Source organism: Podarcis filfolensis (genome assembly GCF_964270895.1).
Source record: "Podarcis filfolensis genome assembly, chromosome: 4".
Classification (NCBI taxonomy): domain Eukaryota; kingdom Metazoa; phylum Chordata; class Lepidosauria; order Squamata; family Lacertidae; genus Podarcis; species Podarcis filfolensis.
Genome location: NC_139607.1, coordinates 101,085,764 through 101,104,570, shown reverse-complemented (window position 1 = coordinate 101,104,570; position 18,807 = coordinate 101,085,764). Strand labels below are relative to the sequence as shown.

Below are 18,807 nucleotides of genomic sequence, written 5' to 3'. Positions count from 1 at the left end.
TGGAAAGGGAAATGGCATACTTTTGTATATTAGTATGAAAAGCATACATAAGAAATTATTACACATTTACTCATTTAATTTATTACTCATTATTACTCATTTTGGCAGGGGAAAAGTCTCCCTTGGGAAGTGGTGGACTCTCCTTCCTTGGAGGTTTCTGAGCAGAGATCGGATGGCCATCTGCCATGGATGCTTTAGCTGAGATTCCTGCATTGCTGGGGGTTGTAATAATAATTATAGTAATAATTTATTATTTATACCCTGCACATCTGGCTGGGTTTCCCCAGCCACTCTGGGTGGCTTCCAATCAAACACTAAATTACAATAACCTATTAAACATTAAAAGCTTCCCTCAACAGGGCTGCCTGTTTGGGGAACTAGACCAGCCCCCTCTTGCTTCGGGTTGGACTAGATGACCCTGGGATCCCCTCCTATCTCTCCACTCCTGAATTCTAGGAGGAGCTTCCTTGCCTCCTGCAAAGCCCTTTTCCCTGCAAGCTCTTCCTCTGGTTTCTGGCCAAGGGAGGGAGATGCTCAGAGTCCAGCCAAGAGCCTCACCCCCCAAAGGATATCTGGGCATTGGCGGAGCCAGGGGAGCAGTTGCCCCCCTAAATGCATAAAAAATAATAAGAATCTGAGGATCTGCCAAGCAAGAGAGGGCTGAGCGAGGGAGGACTCGGCTTTGCAAGGGTTAAAGGGAACCGAGCTGCCTTCCTAGAGAGGCCAGGAAGCAAGAGGGGGCAGGTCCTCCAGAGCCAGGGCCCCTCCCTCCCCAGTCCTTTCCTTGCTTTGGGGTCTCTCCTGCAAGGGCTGCCTCGCTGTCCCCTCCTGGGATCTGGTGAGTCTCCTCTCTCTCCCCCCAGAGGGTGCAGTGGGGGGACGGGGGGGGGGTCCCAGGGCTGCAGCAGGAGAGGGTGCCTGGGGGGCCTGATCAGGGAGGGGCCAGGTCTGCCACGCTCTCCTTCCTGCAGATCAGAGGATCCCTGACTCCCACGAAATCTCCCTTTTTAAAACAAAGGAGTCCCTGGGACTTTAACTCTGTGTGACATCGCTCAGCCTCATTGCACAACAGAGGGAACATCTGCAAATGGTTTTCCAAAGTTGAACAGGAGGTGGACTAGCCCCCCCCCCCAATAAAGAACAGCGGGGAGGAAGGAAGGAAAAGTAGGAAAGAGAGACCAGGAATAAAGAGAGGGATCCCAGGCCATAGTCTGGCTGCTGCATTGCAAACCAGTTTGTGTTAAGCTATCTAACAGAACAACAAAAAAAATCAAAACTTCAAGGGAGATGTATTTGGCCCCGCCCACTTGGCCCTCTGGGGGTTGGCCAGATACATTCCTGGCCCTCAGAAGAGAGAAAAAGAGACCTGACCCCACGAATCTGTCTGGACAGCGGCAGAGATTGCAGAAAAGGAGACAGAAGCAGGGAGTGGAGGTGGGGTGAGGGTGGGGCTGGGGAGCAACTCCTGAGGACCCCCAGGTCAGGACCCCCACTAGAGAAAAGCATCCATTTATCACAAGATACAAATGACTCCGTTGTCATTCGGTTCTGACTTCATGCATTGACTGGAAGGCAGCAGAAACCAGGTTGATTAATCTGACAGAAATCCCTTCAGTTGCCTCCACATTCTGCATTGCTAGAAGGCTAGAGACTTATTTCTTCTCCTCTTCCTCCTCCTCTTTCTTTTCAAAATGATAGCTCATGGTCTGGGATGTGGTGCAGTCCAGCCCTTGTTCCCAGCGAGACTCATCCATGCTTGCTCAGGGAACCATTTTTTCCCCTGTCCTACAAATTCTATAACAGAACAATGTATTTGCTTTGTAGGATTTGCTAGAGCTTCTCATTTAGACGGACAGAACTTGGCAGAAGACCAAAGGGTTACTTCTGATCTCCCAGAGGCTTCCTGAGAGCACAGATGGATGAGCAAGACTCAGCTGGCCCTGGAACAGGAAGAGGCCATGCCAACCAAACTGGGAGCAGTGGGGGGTTCTGGGAAAACTCTGTGCAGAAGATCCTGGGTGAGGAGGACACCCTCCGCTCAGTGGTGCAGAGCCAGCAGGTGAGGCAGTTCTGCTGCCAGGAGGCCAAAGGACCCCGAGAGGTTTGCAGCCGACTCTACCACCTTGACCATCAGTGGCTGAAGCCAGAAAGGCACACGAAAGCTGAGATGTTGGACCTGGTGATCTTGGAGCAGTTCCTGGCTGTCCTTCCCCGGGAGATGGAGAGCTGGGTGAGGGAATGCGGAGCGGAGACCAGTTCCCAGGCGGTGGCCCTGGCCGAAGGTTTCCTCCTGAGTCAGGCAGAGGAGAGAAAGCAGGTGAGAGATACTTTCCTCTGGATACTCCCAAGGGGCTCCAAACAGGACAGAGAACATCCCATAATGGTCTGCTGATGGCCCATCCATTTTCTGGGAAAGCATCCATGGAAAGAGATCTCACACCCTTCAAGTCTTTGTTATTCTCTTTCTAGCATTTCTCCCCATTCTCTGTTTTGAATCCTTGTTTCTTTCTCAGGGAAAGGATTTCTTTGCAGAAATGGACCTGGATTCCTGTGAGGCAGAGAGGCCTCCGTTGGACACCAGAGAGAGGCCACTGGGTAAGGAGGAAGGTGGTTTTGCTCCATTTGGTCTCATTCTGTTGGTTTTCCAACTCATCTGAGGGTTCTTTTCATCTTGTTTGGGGGGGGAGACAGTTGGGAACAAGGGTCCAGAAGAGGGGAGATGTATTTCTGCACAACAAACATATGAAATGGGCACAAACGTCCAAATGCTCTCAGCAGGTAAGTCCTTCTCAAAGGCCCATCTGTAGTTAGAGATGCCCAGTTTCACCTGTGAGAGAAGCAGGCACTCCTGGCGTCCTGCTTACCTTTTTTCTCTTGCAGGTGGCAGAAGGATGCCGGCAAGACCTCCTGATCCACCTTTTCATGGGGGCAGAAGGGAAGCAGCAGCTGTGGAACCAGATCAGGTCAGGGGAAGCTGCCTTGTGGGGACAGAGGCCGAGGGATGGAGCAATGTCATTTACTGGTTGGGCACAGAGGAATGGTGGGAGGAAGCAGCCGGGGAACCAGGAAGGGAAGATGGCTGAGAGCCGAAGGAGTGGAGTTGGAGGAAGGATGAGCGGGTAGAGGGAGAAGAGGGAGAAGCCTGGGAAGAGGAGGTGTCAGAAGCTGAAGGGGAAACAGGGCTTAGTGAGCTGGGAGACTCTGTGGCAGAATGCAGTGCAGAATCAGAGGCAGAAGAGGAAGGAGGCGAGTGGGAGAAGAAGGTCGAGAGGCAGAGGTGAGTCAGGAGAAGGAGGAGCCACCGGTGGCTCCCTCTCCTTCTGCCAGAAGCCGCCCTCCCTGCTTGTCTCTCAGAGCCAGGAGACCCCCTGCATTGCAGGAATCTCTGCTGGATCATCCAAGACAGATGGCCATCCAAAAGAGGCTTATTTCATTTCTAGATTGATGTTGTTGTTTTGTCGTTTAGTCGTGTCCGACTCTTCGTGACCCCATGGACCAGAGCACGCCAGGCACCTCTGTCCTCCACTACCTCCCGCAGTTTGGTCAGACTCATGTTTGTGGCTTCGAGAACACTATCCAACCATCTCATCCTCTGTCGCCCCCTTCTCCTTGTGCCCTCCATCTTTCCCAGCATCAGTGTCTTCTCCAGGGAGTCTTCTCTTCTCATGAGGTGGCCAAAGTACTGGAGCCTCAGCTTCACGATCTGTCCTTCCAGTGAGCACTCAGGGCTGATTTCATTAAGAATGGATGCGTTTGATCTTCTTGCAGTCCATGGGACTCTCAAGAGTCTTCTCCAGCACCATAATTCAAAAGCATCAATTCTTCGGCGATCAGCCTTCTTTATGGTCCAGCTCTCACTTCCATACATCACTACTGGGAAAACCATGGCTTTAACTATACGGACCTTTGTTGGCAAGGTGACGTCTCTACTTCTCAAGATGCTGTCTAGGCCTGTCATTGCCCTTCTCCCAAGAAGCAGGCGTCTTTTAATTTCGTGGCTGCTGTCACCATCTGCAGTGATCATGGAGCCCAAGAAAGTAAAATCTCTCACTGCCTCCATTTCTTCCCCTTCTATTTGCCAGGAGGTGATGGGACCAGTGGCCATGATCTTCGTTTTTTTGATGTTGAGCCTCAGACCATATTTTGCGCTCTCCTCTTTCACCCTCATTAAAAGGTTCTTTAATTCCTCCTCACTTTCTGCCATCAAGGTTGTGTCATCTGCATATCTGAGGTTGTTGATATTTCTTCCGGCAATCTTAATTCCAGCTTGGGATTCATCCAGCCCAGCCTTTCGCATGATGTATTCTGCGTATAAATTAAATAAGCAGGGAGACAAAATACAGCCTTGTCGTACGCCTTTCCCAATTTTGAACCAATCAGTTGTTCCATATCCAGTTCTAACTGTAGCTTCTTGTCCCACATAGAGATTTCTCAGGAGACAGATGAGGTGATCAGGCACTCCCATTTCTTTAAGAACTTGCCATAGTTTGCTGTGGTCGACACAGTCAAAGGCTTTTGCATAGTCAATGAAGCAGAAGTAGATGTCTTTCTGGAACTCTCTAGCTTTCTCCATAATCCAGCGCATGTTTGCAATTTGGTCTCTGGTTCCTCTGCCTCTTCTAAATCCAGCTTGCACTTCTGGGAGTTCTCGATCCACATACTGTTTGAGCCTTCCTTGTAGAATTTTAAGCATAACCTTGCTAGCGTGTGAAATGAGTGCAATTGTGCGGTAGTTGGAACATTCTTTGGCACTGTCCTTCTTTGGGATTGGGATGTAGACTGATCTTCTCCAATCTTCTGGCCACTGCTGAGTTTTCCAAATTTGCTGGCATATTGAGTGTAGCACCTTAACAGCATCATCTTTTAAAATTTTAAATAGTTCAGCTGGAATACCATCACTTCCACTGGCCTTGTTATTTGCAGTGCTTTCTAAGGCCCATTTGACTTCACTTTCCAGGATGTCTGGCTCAAGGTCAGCAACCACACTACCTGGGGTGTACGAGACATGCATATCTTTCTGGTATAATTCCTCTGTGTATTCTTGCCACCTCTTCTTGATGTCTTCTGCTTCTGTTAGGTCCTTACCACTTTTGTCCTTTATTATGGTAATCTTTGTACGAAATGTTCCTTTCATATCTCCAATTTTCTTGAACAGATCTCTGGTTCTTCCTATTCTGTTGTTTTCCTCTATTTGTTTGCATTGCTCGTTTAAGAAGGCCTTCTTGTCTCTCCTTGCTATTCTTTGGAAATCTGCATTCAATTTCCTGTATCTTTCACTATCTCCCTCGCATTTTGCTTGCCTTCTCTCCTCCGCTATTTGTAAGGCCTCGTTGGACAGCCACTTTGCTTTCTTGCATTTCCTTTTCATTGGGATGGTTTTCGTTGCTGCCTCCTGTACAATGTTACGAGCCTCCATCCATAGTTCTTCAGGCACTCTGTCCACCAAATCTAAATCCTTAAACCTGTTCGTCACTTCCACTGTGTATTCATAAGGGATTTGACTTAGATTGTATCTTACCGGCCCAGTGGTTTTTCCTACTTTCTTCAGTTTAAGCTTGAATTTTGCTATAAGAAGCTGATGATCTGAGCCACAGTCAGCTCCAGGTCTTGTTTTTGCTGACTGTATAGAGCTTCTCCATCTTTGGCTGCAGAGAATATAATCAATCTGATTTCGATACTGCCCATCTGGTGATGTCCATGTGTAGAGTCGTCTCTTGTGTTGTTGAAAAAGCGTGTTTGTGATGACCAGCTTGTTCTCTTGACAGAACTCTATTAGCCTTTGCCCTGCTTCGCTTTGATCTCCAAGGCCAAACTTGCCAGTTGTTCCTTTTATCTCTTGATTCCCTACTTTAGCATTCCAATCCCCTATAATGAGGAGAACATCCTTCTTTGGTGTCACTTCTATAAGGTCTTGTAAGTCTTCATAGAATTGGTCTATTTCAGTTTCTTCAGCACCAGTGGTTGGTGCATAAACTTGGATTACTGTGATGTTAAAAGGTCTGCCTTGGATTCGTATCGAGATCATTCTATCATTTTTGAGATTGCATCCCAGTACAGCTTTAGCCACTCTTTTGTTGACTATGAGGGCCACTCCATTTCTTTTACGGGTTTCTTGCCCACAGTAGTAGATGTGATGGTCATCCGAACTGAATTCGCCCATTCCCGTCCATTTTAGTTCACTGATGCCCAGGATGTCAATATTTATTCTTGCCATCTCATTTTTGACCACCTCCAACTTACCCAGGTTCATGGTTCTTACATTCCAGGTTCCTATGCAATATTTTTCTTTACAGCATTGGACTTTCCTTTCGCTTCCAGGCATATCCGCAACTGAGAGTCCTTTCGGCTTTGGCCCAGCCGCTTCATCAGCTCTGGATCTACTTGTACTTGCCCTCCGCTCTTCCCCAGTAGCATGTTGGACGCCTTCCGACCTGAGGGGCTCATCTTCCAGCGTCATAACTTTTATATGCCTGTTGTCTTTGTCCATGGAGTTTTCTTGGCAAGGATCCTGGAGTGGCTTGCCGGTTCCTCCTCCAGGTGGATCACGTTTGGTCAAAACTCTCCACTATGACCTGTTCATCTTGTGTGCCCTGCTCGGCGTAGTTCATAGCTTCTCTGAGTTCTTCAAGCCCCTTCGCCACGGCAAGGCAGTGATCCATGAAGGGGTCTAGATTGATAACTGAATGCAAAAATAGTTTTCTAAGCAGTGGACAAATGAGAACAAATAGCGGCCTGGATTCACCTAACCAGCCCCATCGGCTGCAAAATGGGGCCTGCCTCCACTTCCTCCCCTTCTCCATGCCCCCACGAACCCCTCGAATTTGGCTCTAGTTCTTAGGAGGGAACAGCTCAGGAGGAGAGGAGAAAGTGGATCCTTCCATTGGGGAAACTGGAATGCTTGCCTAGGCAGAATGACTTGAATAACACAAGGTGGAGTACAACCTATTTGCACAAAAACGAATACCCATAATTTAAACTTAGAATAAAATAAGCATCCATAAATAAAATGTGCAGCAAAGCAATCCTATTGAAACAACACCACAATTTACAGGAAGGAAACAACAGAGCATTGTGTAGCAGATCATATTTCTGCTGTTTCAGAGGAGGACATTTCCCTTTTTCTTTTAGGGTCCAGTGTGCTTTGAAGATATCGCTGTTCGTTTCACGGAAGAGGAGTGGGTGTTGCTGGATCCTGACCAGAGAGCTCTGCATAAGGACGTCATGGAGGAGAATCGTGGGATCGTGGCCTCTCTTGGTAAGGCTCCCTGTGGGATCGTCATATCTGCCTGGAAATACAAAAAATACCTGTATGTGACCAACGTCATCTATTTTCACAGAGCTCAACCGTGGCCCCTATAACACCTGGGAACCTAACACCCCCACAATAAACAGTAAATTACAGTTTTCTCTTTGAACAATCTTCCTCAGATTATTCCTTTTTCTACCACGATTGGGCTGGTCTCAACTGCCCAGGCCATCTTCAATATCAGCTTCAGAATTGTTAGGAAAGATAAGTAGTTTCAGGTTTTCTGTTTTTGTTTTTGCTCAGTCTTGGGTTGACCAAAGAGACGACTGACATTGGAGATGGAGGGGATGCCATGACTGGGCCAAACAAAATTCATCCCAGAGAAGAAGAGCTAGGCTTATTGAATTTCAGGTAGAAGTAGCAGTGGTGATGATGATGATGATGATGATGATGATGATGATGATACAGTGGTACCTCGGTTTACAAACTTTCTGGAAGACTGTTATTAAATCAAGGTACCACTGTAGTAATAATAATTTTTATTTATACCCTGCCCCCCTGGCTGCATTCTCCCAGCCACTCTGGGCAGCTTCCAACACAGATATAAACATGAAACATAAATAATAATAATAATCTGATCCCATATATAAAGAACATTAACTTTAAAATGAACAACTTATACTATTGGCCAAAATTGTGGAAACCTATTTTGAAAGGTGCATTTCTGAGGTTTGATGGCTCATAACACTACTTTTGTGTGGAGTAATACCATAAAATTATATAGCAATGGAAAGATAATTTAATGAAGAATGTAATGCAATGAATTTTATGAAGGAGTATTTATTAGAACAGCAGTCATAAAGAAAAAACGTGAAACCTTTGGTAACCATTGGTAACCTTTAGCTTTAATTACGGCCTTACAATGCCTTCCCATGAAGTGAACCAAGATTTTAGTTCTGCAGCTGTAATAATGGGAAACCAAGACTGAATTCTGGCCTCTGCTAATTGGGCTTTATTGCTGGGTTGCTTCTGAATAACAAGTTTCTTTAGTCAGCTCCAAAGATTTCTGATTGGGTTAAAGTGTGGGCTATTCAGCATGGACTAAAGTGTGGGCTATTCAGGTTGCCATCAGTATGCTGATGACACCCAACTCTATCTGTTGATGGATGGCCATCCTGACTCGGCCCCAGACACACTGACCAGATGTTTGGAAGCTGTGGCTGGATGGTTATGTGGGAGCCGATTAAAGCTAAATCCTTCGAAGACAGAGGTCCTGTGGCTGGGACAGGACGATATGGCATTGGGGGGGCAACTCCCATCTCTTGCGGGGGCGCAATTAGTGCCAGCACCGTCTGTTAAGAGTTTGGGTGTAATCTTCGACACCTCCCTTTCCATGGAGGCGCAGATTGCAGCTATAACAAAGGCGGCATTTTTCCATCTTTGCCAAGCTAAGCAGTTGGCTCCTTACCTCTCTCACCCTGACCTAGCCACTGTGATCCACGCAACGGTCACCTCCAGACTGGATTATTGTAACTCGCTCTACGTGGGGCTGCCCTTGAGACTGACCCAGAAACTCCAGCGGGTGCAGAATGCTGCGGCGAGACTCCTTACGAGGAGGTCCTCGCTGCGAGATCACATTCACCTGGTGCTATACCAGCTGCACTGGCTCCCGGTGGAGTACAGGATCAGGTTTAAGGTGCTGGTTTTAACCTTGAAAGCCCTATACGGCCTAGGACCCTTGTACCTACGGGACCACCTCTCCTGGTATGTCCCACAGAGAAACTTACGGTCTTCAAATAAAAACATCTTGAAGGTCCCAGGCCACAGAGAGGTTAGGCTGGCTTCAACTAGAGCCAGGGCTTTTTCGGCTGTGGCTCCGACCTGGTGGAACACTCTGTCACAAGAGACAAGGGCCCTAGAGGACTTGACATCTTTCCGCAGGGCCTGCAAGACAGAGCTGTTCCACCAGGCCTTTGGCCAGGGCACAGCCTGACTCCCTCCTTCGGCAATCTTCCCGGAGCTCTGGCCCAATGGTTGCCATTGGTTTGAATTATTTTTATAATGAATGATTTTAGAGTGTTGTGTTGTACTGTTGTACTGTTTTATTGTTGTTAGCTGCCCTGGGCCCGGCTTCGGCTGGGGAGGGCAGGATATAAATAAATTTTATTATTATTATTATTATTATTATTCCCAGGCCATTCCAGCAGTGAAATATCATTATCTTGAATGTACCTTTTGCACACAGCAGCAACATGACATAGAGCTGAATCCTGCTGAAAATATATAAATGCTTCGGTATCTGGGAAAAGATCACCTGCAGAACACTTCAGTTTGGGCTCACGTATTTCGTTTATGCATTTTCCCGCATTTATATTCCCATTAATGACGCAAATTCTGCCCACACCTTTTGCTGCCATACAACCCCAGATGATCACACTGTCTGGGTGTTTCACAGTCGGTGTAATGCAAGTAGGATATAAATCTTCTCTGATTCTTCTCCTCTTCTCCGATTAAAGAAACTCGCGTTTTTCATGCCATCACTACCAAGCAAGGTAGTGTCCTTTTTTAAAAAAATAAAGTTTTTTATTTATACAAGAAAAAAGAAAAAAACACAAATACCAAATTACACACAAATTACAAAAATAACCATAGACACATAATTTTCTTAGCAAACAATAAAACATCTATTGGTCTTAACACTAAAGACCCAACCTCCCGTCTATTCCATATTTCAAATTCATATTACTTATTGCCAATACACACTTTTATCATAATTAAACTTATTCTTAATAAATCTAATTTCTTATATCTACCTTGCAACTATTACTGAAGTTCCTCGAATGCTGCGACAGAATTTAAACTACTATATTTATTTTTCAGATATTCTTTGAAAACCTCCCATTTTGAAACAAATTCCTGTTTTGATTTATTCTTTATTTTTTCTGATAAACCATCTAATTCGGCATATTCTGTCAGCTTTTGGATCCAATCTTGTATAGAGGGGATTTCATTACTCTTCCATTTTGCTGCGATCAAAACTATTGTTGCCGCCGTCACATATAAAAAGATACCCTTCCTCTTTTGTGGAATATCCAAATCTGTTATTCCCAGGAGGTAGGCCTCTGGTTTTTTATTGAAAGAGATCTTTAGCATTTTTTGCAGTTCTGCATGTATACTCTCCCAGAATACCTGTATTTTCCGACATATCCACCACATATGGTAGAATGTTCCTGAGTCTCTTCATCTCCAACAATTACTTGACACATTTTTATACATTTTGGAAAGTTTCCATGGTGTTAGATACCATCGATGTTGCATTTTTTGAAAGTTCTCTCTAATCGTGTAACAGTTTGTGAATTTCCAATTGATCTTCCATAAATTTTCCCATTGGGCCATGGTTATTGAATGGCCAAAATCCTGGGACCACCTCACCATTGCCACTGTTACCTCCTCCTCCTTGACTGTCCAGTCAAGGAGGAGTCAATAAGTTTTGGAAAGAGTTTTTCTTTTAGAATTTACAAGATCAGATTCGAATCGGGACATTTCTGTTATTGTATTGATCTTTATTCCGGCCATTGGCCCATCACACGACATTTTCCCATACCAACATAATGTACTTAAACCTCCAAATTTAAAACCACCAAAACTTACAAAAAACAGACAAGAACCAAAGCAAAACAAAAACAAAAGACCAACATCATACATTACAATAAATTTGTAACATAAACATCGCCCTCTGCTCATAAATTAGTAGAAGACATCAATGGTGATATCACCTAATTACATCCTAAAACATAGATCATAGTTTAGAGGGATTATCCGAGCCGCACAGGAGTCCGTTTCTCTTCTTTAGGGATAGGACGCTGATCAAGAATCTGGCAACCATGAGTGATCTTAGGGGGTCATCATCATTTAATAGATATCTCAGTTTGGCTTCATTCGTATCATCGGCAATTCCCTTTAGATATTGAGCAAGAAACTTGCTCCTGGCCGATGAGTGAAAAGCACAATCAAGAATTATGTGATGCAACGATTCCGGTGCCCCACAATTACAATCACATAAGAGCGATATCTGTCCATTGGAGAATCTATTTCTCAGCACGTTCGATGGGAAGGTGTTGAATCTTGCCTTTACAAAGGCATATCTATGAGCCGAAGAAGTTAAGGAATTCAAATAGTTTGGGAGCCTTAAGAGGGGTAATAAACCAAGGTTTAGAGGTGAGCAGGTACCATTGCCCAAGACCATTTCCTGCTGCAAGTCCATCTCCTCTAGTTTACAGGTTACTGTTCTTTTAGCTGGAACTATATCCTGCTCTAGTAATTTGGATGGGGAGATTCCCATTGCCGTAATTTTCAGTTGTAAATTTTTTACCCATGGGCTCTGGAAATTATCTCTCCACATACATTGTATCAAGTACAAGTTTGGGAGATTGTGCCATAAAGATAACCAGTGACAAAGTATGTACTTCCACAGAGCGTTTTCCAGGGATACAATATTAAGTTCCATGCGTAGCGCTGTATTACTTACACAGTTGGGCAGTTTTAAGATATCCCTCTTAAAAACTGATTTTGAATAACCTCTAGGTGAGATAGGTTGACAAAAGTCCCCCAAATTGAGATGGCATAAGCAATTGTCGGGATCACCTTGGCCTTGAAGACTTTCAACGCCGATAGGATATGAGGGGCCCCATCGGTGAAGAAAAATCGCAAGATCGCCAAGGAGATAGCTTTGGCTCTATTTGTAACATAGGCTACATGGGCCTTCCATCTAAGGTTATGTTGTAACCAAACTCCCAAGTATTGGAATCTATAGACTTGTTCAATGACTCTCCCATCAATTCTCCAATTATGGAGTTTCCGGCTCTTTGAGAAAATTAGGATTTTAGATTTTTCATAATTAATTGTAAGGGAATTTGCGTTACAATATGATCCAAAAAATTTTAAGGCCCTCATAAGACCTACTCTAGAAAAAGAAAGGATGACTGTGTCATCCGCATATAGTAACAAAGGGCAGCGATAAAGTGCTAGGCGGGGTGCGTGAATCCTTTCTTGAGCCTCTATTAGGGGAGTCCTCATGTCGCTTATGAACAAATTAAACAGGAATGGAGCCAATATACAACCCTGACGAACACCTCTGTTAATGGGAATTGAATTGGTGAGATCACCCTCCGGGGTGAGTCTCACTCTAGCCGCTGAGTTCTCATGGAGTTTGATTATTAGCCAGAGAAGCCTTCTGTCGATGCTCCAGTGGGTGAGTTTTTCCCAGAGGATGCTCCTGGAGATACTATCGAATGCTGCCTTTAGGTCAATGAATGCCACACAGAGTTGGCCACCCTTTGGGGTGGAATATTTCCAGGCAAGATGCTGTAAAATTAGAATATGATTAATTGTTGACTGTTTTGGGCGGAATCCCAATTAATTTTTTCTCTTCGGCCCATTGAATAAGTCTGTTCAACAGGAAGCGGGCATACAGTTTCCCCACTATTGAGAGCAGACTGATATTTCTGTAATTCCCCGGGTCATCTGGTGAGCCCTTTTTATGGATTGGAACGATAACAGCGTCCTGCCATACTTCCGGGATCATTCCAGAGTTGTTAACGGCATCGAAGACTTTGGCCCACCAGTCCGCGTGGTATTTTATAGCTTCTGCCGGGATCAGGTCTGGTCCAGGCGCTTTCCCTGTTTTAAGTTTAACGATCAAGTCATGGATGTCTTCCGGATCGGTGGGGGGCCAGAGGGGAAGCTGATCTTGGGATTCATCTCTTGTGTTAGCAATACAGTCGGTTGTGGCAAAGTAGTTTTTTAAGTAAGATTCCCAAACCGGGGCAGGAATAATAGTTAAAGGGTATCTTTTAGTTCTTTTATTTACCAGGAGCCAAAATTGTCTGGAGTTCCGTGATGATGAGGCTTCTATGATTGCCCGCCATTGATTCACTTGCCATTCCTGTCTGGCTCCCTTTTGAATTTGCTTGTAGGCCGATTTTGCTTGGAAATATTCTTTTGGCAGGACCGTTGCCCCGGAGGCTTTATACTCTTTGTAGATGTTACCAAGAAGTTGTCTAGCCTGTTTACAAGCACTATTGAACCACAGTGCACCTATCTTCCTTTGTGTTCGATTTATTTTATGCGTCGGGACAGAGAAGAAAGACGTTAGATCTTCCGACAGATTCGACAATAGTCTTAGAGTTTGGTCATAATCATAATAATCCTCAATTAAGCCTGAGTATGCTTGTTTTAGTCCTTGTTGGAAATATGCTGAGTATTTTTGGGCCTGTAGTTCGGACCATTTTATACTTTTGATTTGCAATGCTGAGTTCGTAATCAATTGTGTTGGGTGTCTGTCTCCATCTGGGGTCCAGTCTATAGTCATTGTGGCGACCAACGGTAGGTGGTCACTCAGTTGAATATTTTCAACTTTAAAGTGGGAAAATTTGGGGAATATGTCATGAGATACTAACATATAATCCAGGACACTGTTTGCAGAGGAGCTTATGTGTGTAAACTCACCTGGTACGTCAGGCGGGCAGTTCCCGTTTAGAATCACTAAGTTTAGACATAGTACCAATTGGTAAAGAAGGGTTCCTGCTTCATTTACCCTTTTGTCTTTGGAAAGTCTTTGATTATGGAGGGAGAGGTCATCAATGAATTCTGGGGTTATCCACCATTTGGCTTTGATTAAGGACTCCCAGTTTGTTGCAATGCGAGCATTGAAGTCCCCTGCTATAATATTGGGTATATTGGGGTATTTGGAGTGACAAAGAGTAAGATGTTCCTCCAAGATTCCCCATTTATTGTATAAGTCTGCAATGTTGCCTCCAGGAGGAAGATAAACATTTGTTATAACAAGTTCAAAGTTTTTCCCCGCAATCAGGGCTAGTTTCACCTCAGATCGTATAAATCTTTCGCCTTTTACATTAATATCTACTCTCCCTTCTTCCCATGTTTCCTGCAAGAGAATTACTTGGTGTGAGTTTATTAGTTTTACAAGGTCCGGGTCAGATTTTTTCCCCTTCCAGCCTGCTATGTTCCAGCTTAAGAGGGAGAACGGGAGAGGATTTGACTGAGGTTTGGGTAGTCACAATGGAGAAGGGGGGAACGCTGATCTTGGTGGGTTGTCAAATTTAAAGAAGTCAGTAATTTTCCTTTGCCTAATAGTAGATGACTTCTCTCCTTTTGACGGACATTTCTGTTGAGAACCCCTTTTGTTTGTCAGATTTAAATTTTTCAAATAACTGATGGTATTGGAACCAGTCTGAAATGTGTGCTCTTATTTCCTCAAAGTTTTTTAATTTTATTTGGTTATCTTCGTTTTTTAGAAGTATTTTATCTGTTGGCCAGCTTTCCTGAGTATTTTTCCGTTTTACTGCTATGGCTTCTATTGGAGAAGTCTACCACGGGACTTTAGGCTCCATCAGGTCTTTATATTTTTCCCATACAGCAAAGAGTGACTTTCTTATTATATGGTTGGTAAAATTTTTATGAATTTTCGCTTTTCCATATATCAGGTAGGCGTGCCATCCCCAACGATTGTCAAAACCTTCCAGGTCCAGGAGGTCTGGATCCTGCAACGTGTACCAATCCTTTTAGCCAGGTGAAACAGGCTGTCTCGTAGTAAATTTTTAGGTCGGGTAGGGAAAAGCCTCCTCTCTCTTTTATGTCTATTAAGATCAGCTGTTTAATCCTAGGTTTCTTCCCTTCCCACAGGAATTTGGAAATTTCTCTTTGCCATATCTTGAGACAACCTGTCAAGTAAGGTAGTGTCCCATTGTTCCGCTGTCCAGTTAACATGGGTTTAATCTTTTCAACCTTTGCTTGAGAGATAACAAAGGCTTTTTCCTTAGAATTCTAACATTTAGACCAGTCCTTGCACTCAACTTCCCATTACATTGTGCCATGTCATCTTGTATACACCCAGATGATTTTCTTCTGTCATGTAGGCACAGTCTCTCGACTCGTCCATCGTCACTTGCCTTTGTACACATTCCCTGCCTTATCAAGTCTGATTTTGTAGTGACCTAGTCTCCTTATACGTCTTCAAAAATATAGAAAGGCCAACTTCGGTTAAGTTTTCCCCAATCTCTCTTCTAATTTCTCCATAACTGTAGCCTTCTTCACTTAATAGTACAATCTTACTCACTTTCTGGGGACCAGTCAACTCTTTGTGCCATTTCTATAATTTTATTATGTTTTACACCCTCACTAAATGAAAGAACACACAAAACCAACCAACTTGATAGCAATCACATAACACACTGACAAAAGTCAACCTAAGCAAGTTGTGCTTTCTTTTTCTGGTTATTTGGCTATACTTTTGATAGAATACGGGTAATTGAACAAACTTTGTTGGATCGCAATCTCGATTGCATTCTTGATCGAATTATCTTTCCACTGATATATAATTTTATGACATTACTCCAAATGAAGTGGTGTTATGAGCCAGCAAACCTCTGAAATACACTTTATTCCAAAAGTCTTCCACAATTTTGACCACTACTGTATATCAAACAAAGCAACATTCAACAACTCATCAGAATCTCATAATAAATATGTTGGTTAATGACAAAAAATACAGGTAATGAACACACACCGAACTCCCTTCAGTTCTTTTCCATTTGTTCCTGAGGCTCTAAATCCTTTTTGTCTCCATTGCAGATTGTGATGAATTGGAAATTGAGAGCAAAGGTGACAACGAAAAATTCCCCAGAGAGGAGAAGCCACACAAAAATTTGGAGTGTGGAGAAAGCAGCAGTCTGAGCTCCCATTCCACTTCCCATCAACAAAATCTCATTGGAAAGAAACTCTATCAGTGCATGGAATGTGGAAAGAGCTTCACTCGTAGCTCCTCTCTCACATATCATCAAAAAATTCATACAGGGGAGAAACCCTATCAGTGTGTGGAATGTGGAAAGAGTTTCAGGAAGAGCTCCGATCTCACTTACCATCACAGAATTCATACAGGGGAGAAAACCTATCAGTGCGTAGAATGTGGAAAGAGCTTCACATGTAGCTCCTCTCTCACTTCCCATCAAAGAATTCATACAGGGGAGAAGCCCTATCAGTGTGTGGAATGTGGAAAGAGCTTTACTCATAGCTCCTCTCTAACTTTCCATCAAAGAATTCATATAGGGGAGAAACCATATCAGTGTGTGGAATGTGGAAAGAGCTTCAGAAATAGCTCCTCTCTCACTTACCATCAAAGAATTCACACATGGGAAAAACCCTATCAGTGCGTAGAATGTGGAAAGAGCTTCAGTCAGAGCTCCGATCTCACTAGGCATCAAAGAATTCATACAAGGGAGAAACCCTATCAGTGTGTGGAATGTGGAAAGAGCTTCACTGATAGATCCAATCTCATTTCCCATCAAAGAATTCACACAGGGGAAAAACCCTATCAGTGCGTAGAATGTGGAAAGAGCTTCAGTCAGAGCTCCCATCTCACTAGGCATCAAAGAATTCATACAGGGGAGAAACCCTATCAGTGCGTAGAATGTGGAAAGAGCTTCAGTCAGAGCTCCAATCTCACTAAGCATCAGAGACATCATACAGTGGAGAAACCCTATCAGTGTGTGGAATGTGGAAAGAGCTAAAGTTGGAGGTCCAATTTCACTTCCCATCAAAGAATTCATACAGGGTTGAAACCCTATCAGTGTGTGGAATGTGGAAAGAGTTTCAGGAAGAGCTCCTCTCTCACTTCCCATCAAAGAATTCATACAGGGGAGAAACCCTATCAGTGTGTGGAATGTGGAAAGAGCTTCACTGTTAGCTCTAAACTCACTTCCCACCAAAGAATTCATACAAAGGTCGGAAAAACCATTATATAGCTTTAGGAGCCAGGCAAATCCGCACCTTTTTAACCAGGCCTTTTTCTTATTGACATCTAATGCTATTTTAACATGTGGTGTTTTGTGTTTTTATGTTGTGTTTTTATGTTCTAAGCATTCTGAGACGTGGGTGTAGAGAATACAGCCACTCTTAAATTCCTTGGGGTCTTTGCCCCCTCCTATAAAATATTTGAGGAGGCCACCCTCCAGGTTTTCTTTGTGTGTTTTTTTCAAATGCAACCTTTTTTTCTTCCGCTACTTGCCATACAATTTCGCTTTCAATTTGCCCTTTTAAGAATTTTTTTAAAACCGCACAAAGGTCATGAGGAAAACAAAATACAAGAAGATACAAACATGGACAGGTCCCATCTTTGCGGGCCAAACGGAAAAGTTGCTTTAAAGGAGGCTTTCCCACACTTGGGTCCCCAGCAGCTCCCGGACTACACTTCCCATCGTCTCTCCCCATTGCTCCTTCCAGCTAGGGATGATGGGAGTTGTAGTCCAAAAACAGCTGGAGACCCAAATTTGCTTTAAAGGGAAAGTAGGCTGGCCTTGTGATACCCTCTGCTGGCCAAAAGGACTGCCCCAGCATCTGAACCACCCCCAGTACTCCCAATTGGAATTAATAGAGCGCAAAACTGAAGTTTGATTGGCACTTCAACCTCTAGGGAGCTTCTAGGTGCTTTCTGCGCCACCTAGAGTACCCACAGAATTGTGGCTTCTACTGGCAACACACACAGGAGAACAAATGAAAGACAAACACAATGAGCAAGAAAAAACCTGGAAAGGGCCATACCAAATGGACATCCGGTGTGAAGAGGTCACTTTCCCCACTGCTGAACAATGCCACAGGTAGAGGAGATGAAATGCTAGAAGTGTTCTCTGGGGCAAGGGCAGCTGCTGAGAAATTGAACTATGGGCGCAAAATATTACTTTTTTTAAAAGTCACTGCCATTATAGACATTGCCATTCAAATGGTGTGCATGCATCATGTGATTGATAGTGCAAGGCGGGACTTACCTGGCGCCCACCAATATTTTATTCAAGTCGGCACCACTGGGACGGGTTGTTTACAGATTAAATAAATACATAATTCGCCTCCCTTTGCAAATATTCCAGCTTGCCAAGATCCTCATTTATGCTTTTTAAAATATATTTGCCCATCATCTGAAGATTTTACATTATAAGCATACAGGATGAAAGCATGGCTTTCTCAAAAACAAGACAAGCCAGAGAAATCTCTTCTTTTCTTTTTTTGGATGGAGTTACAAACTTTGTTGATCAGGGGCCTGCTGTGGAAATAGTGCATCTCGATTTCAGCAAGGGTTTTGACAGAGTCCGCTGTGATATTTATGTGAGGAAGCTGTTAAAATGAGGCTGAAAAAGGTAACTCTTAGGTGGATTTGACTGACCCAACCCAAAGAGGACTCCTTCATGGTTCCTCCTCATCCTGGGGAAAAGAGGGGTGCTGCAGGGTTCTGTCCTGGGCCCGTTGTTGTTCAACGTCTTGGTAAATGACATGAAGGAAATGAGGGGATGCTATCACATTTTCAGATGACACGAAATGGATCATGATGGCATCCTCTCTCTTCTTCAGCAACTGACAGGGAGACAAAGAACAGTGCAAAAGCACAGCAGAGCGAAAGAGATAAGACCGACTTCCGTTCTTACACTTCCCAAGCCTAGGAAAGTAAACAGGGGCATGTGACATACTAGCCACATATCCAGCAACGGGAGGAG

General features: G+C 44.2%; 1 protein-coding gene across 1 annotated transcript; it reads left to right on the top strand.

Moving 5' to 3' along the window:
- Positions 1 to 761: 761 nt before the first annotated feature.
- On the top strand, positions 762 to 16,833 carry LOC310761836 (uncharacterized protein; the record flags this gene model as incomplete). The annotated part of the gene is made up of 6 exons (XM_083612032.1): positions 762 to 838; positions 1,825 to 2,317; positions 2,514 to 2,595; positions 2,881 to 2,963; positions 7,129 to 7,255; positions 15,899 to 16,833. The coding sequence occupies exons 2-6, from the start codon at positions 1,916 to 1,918 to the stop codon at positions 16,831 to 16,833; spliced, it is 1,629 nt and encodes a 542-aa protein (XP_083468158.1). The 5' UTR covers positions 762 to 838; positions 1,825 to 1,915.
- Between the last annotated feature and the right edge of the window lie 1,974 nt (positions 16,834 to 18,807).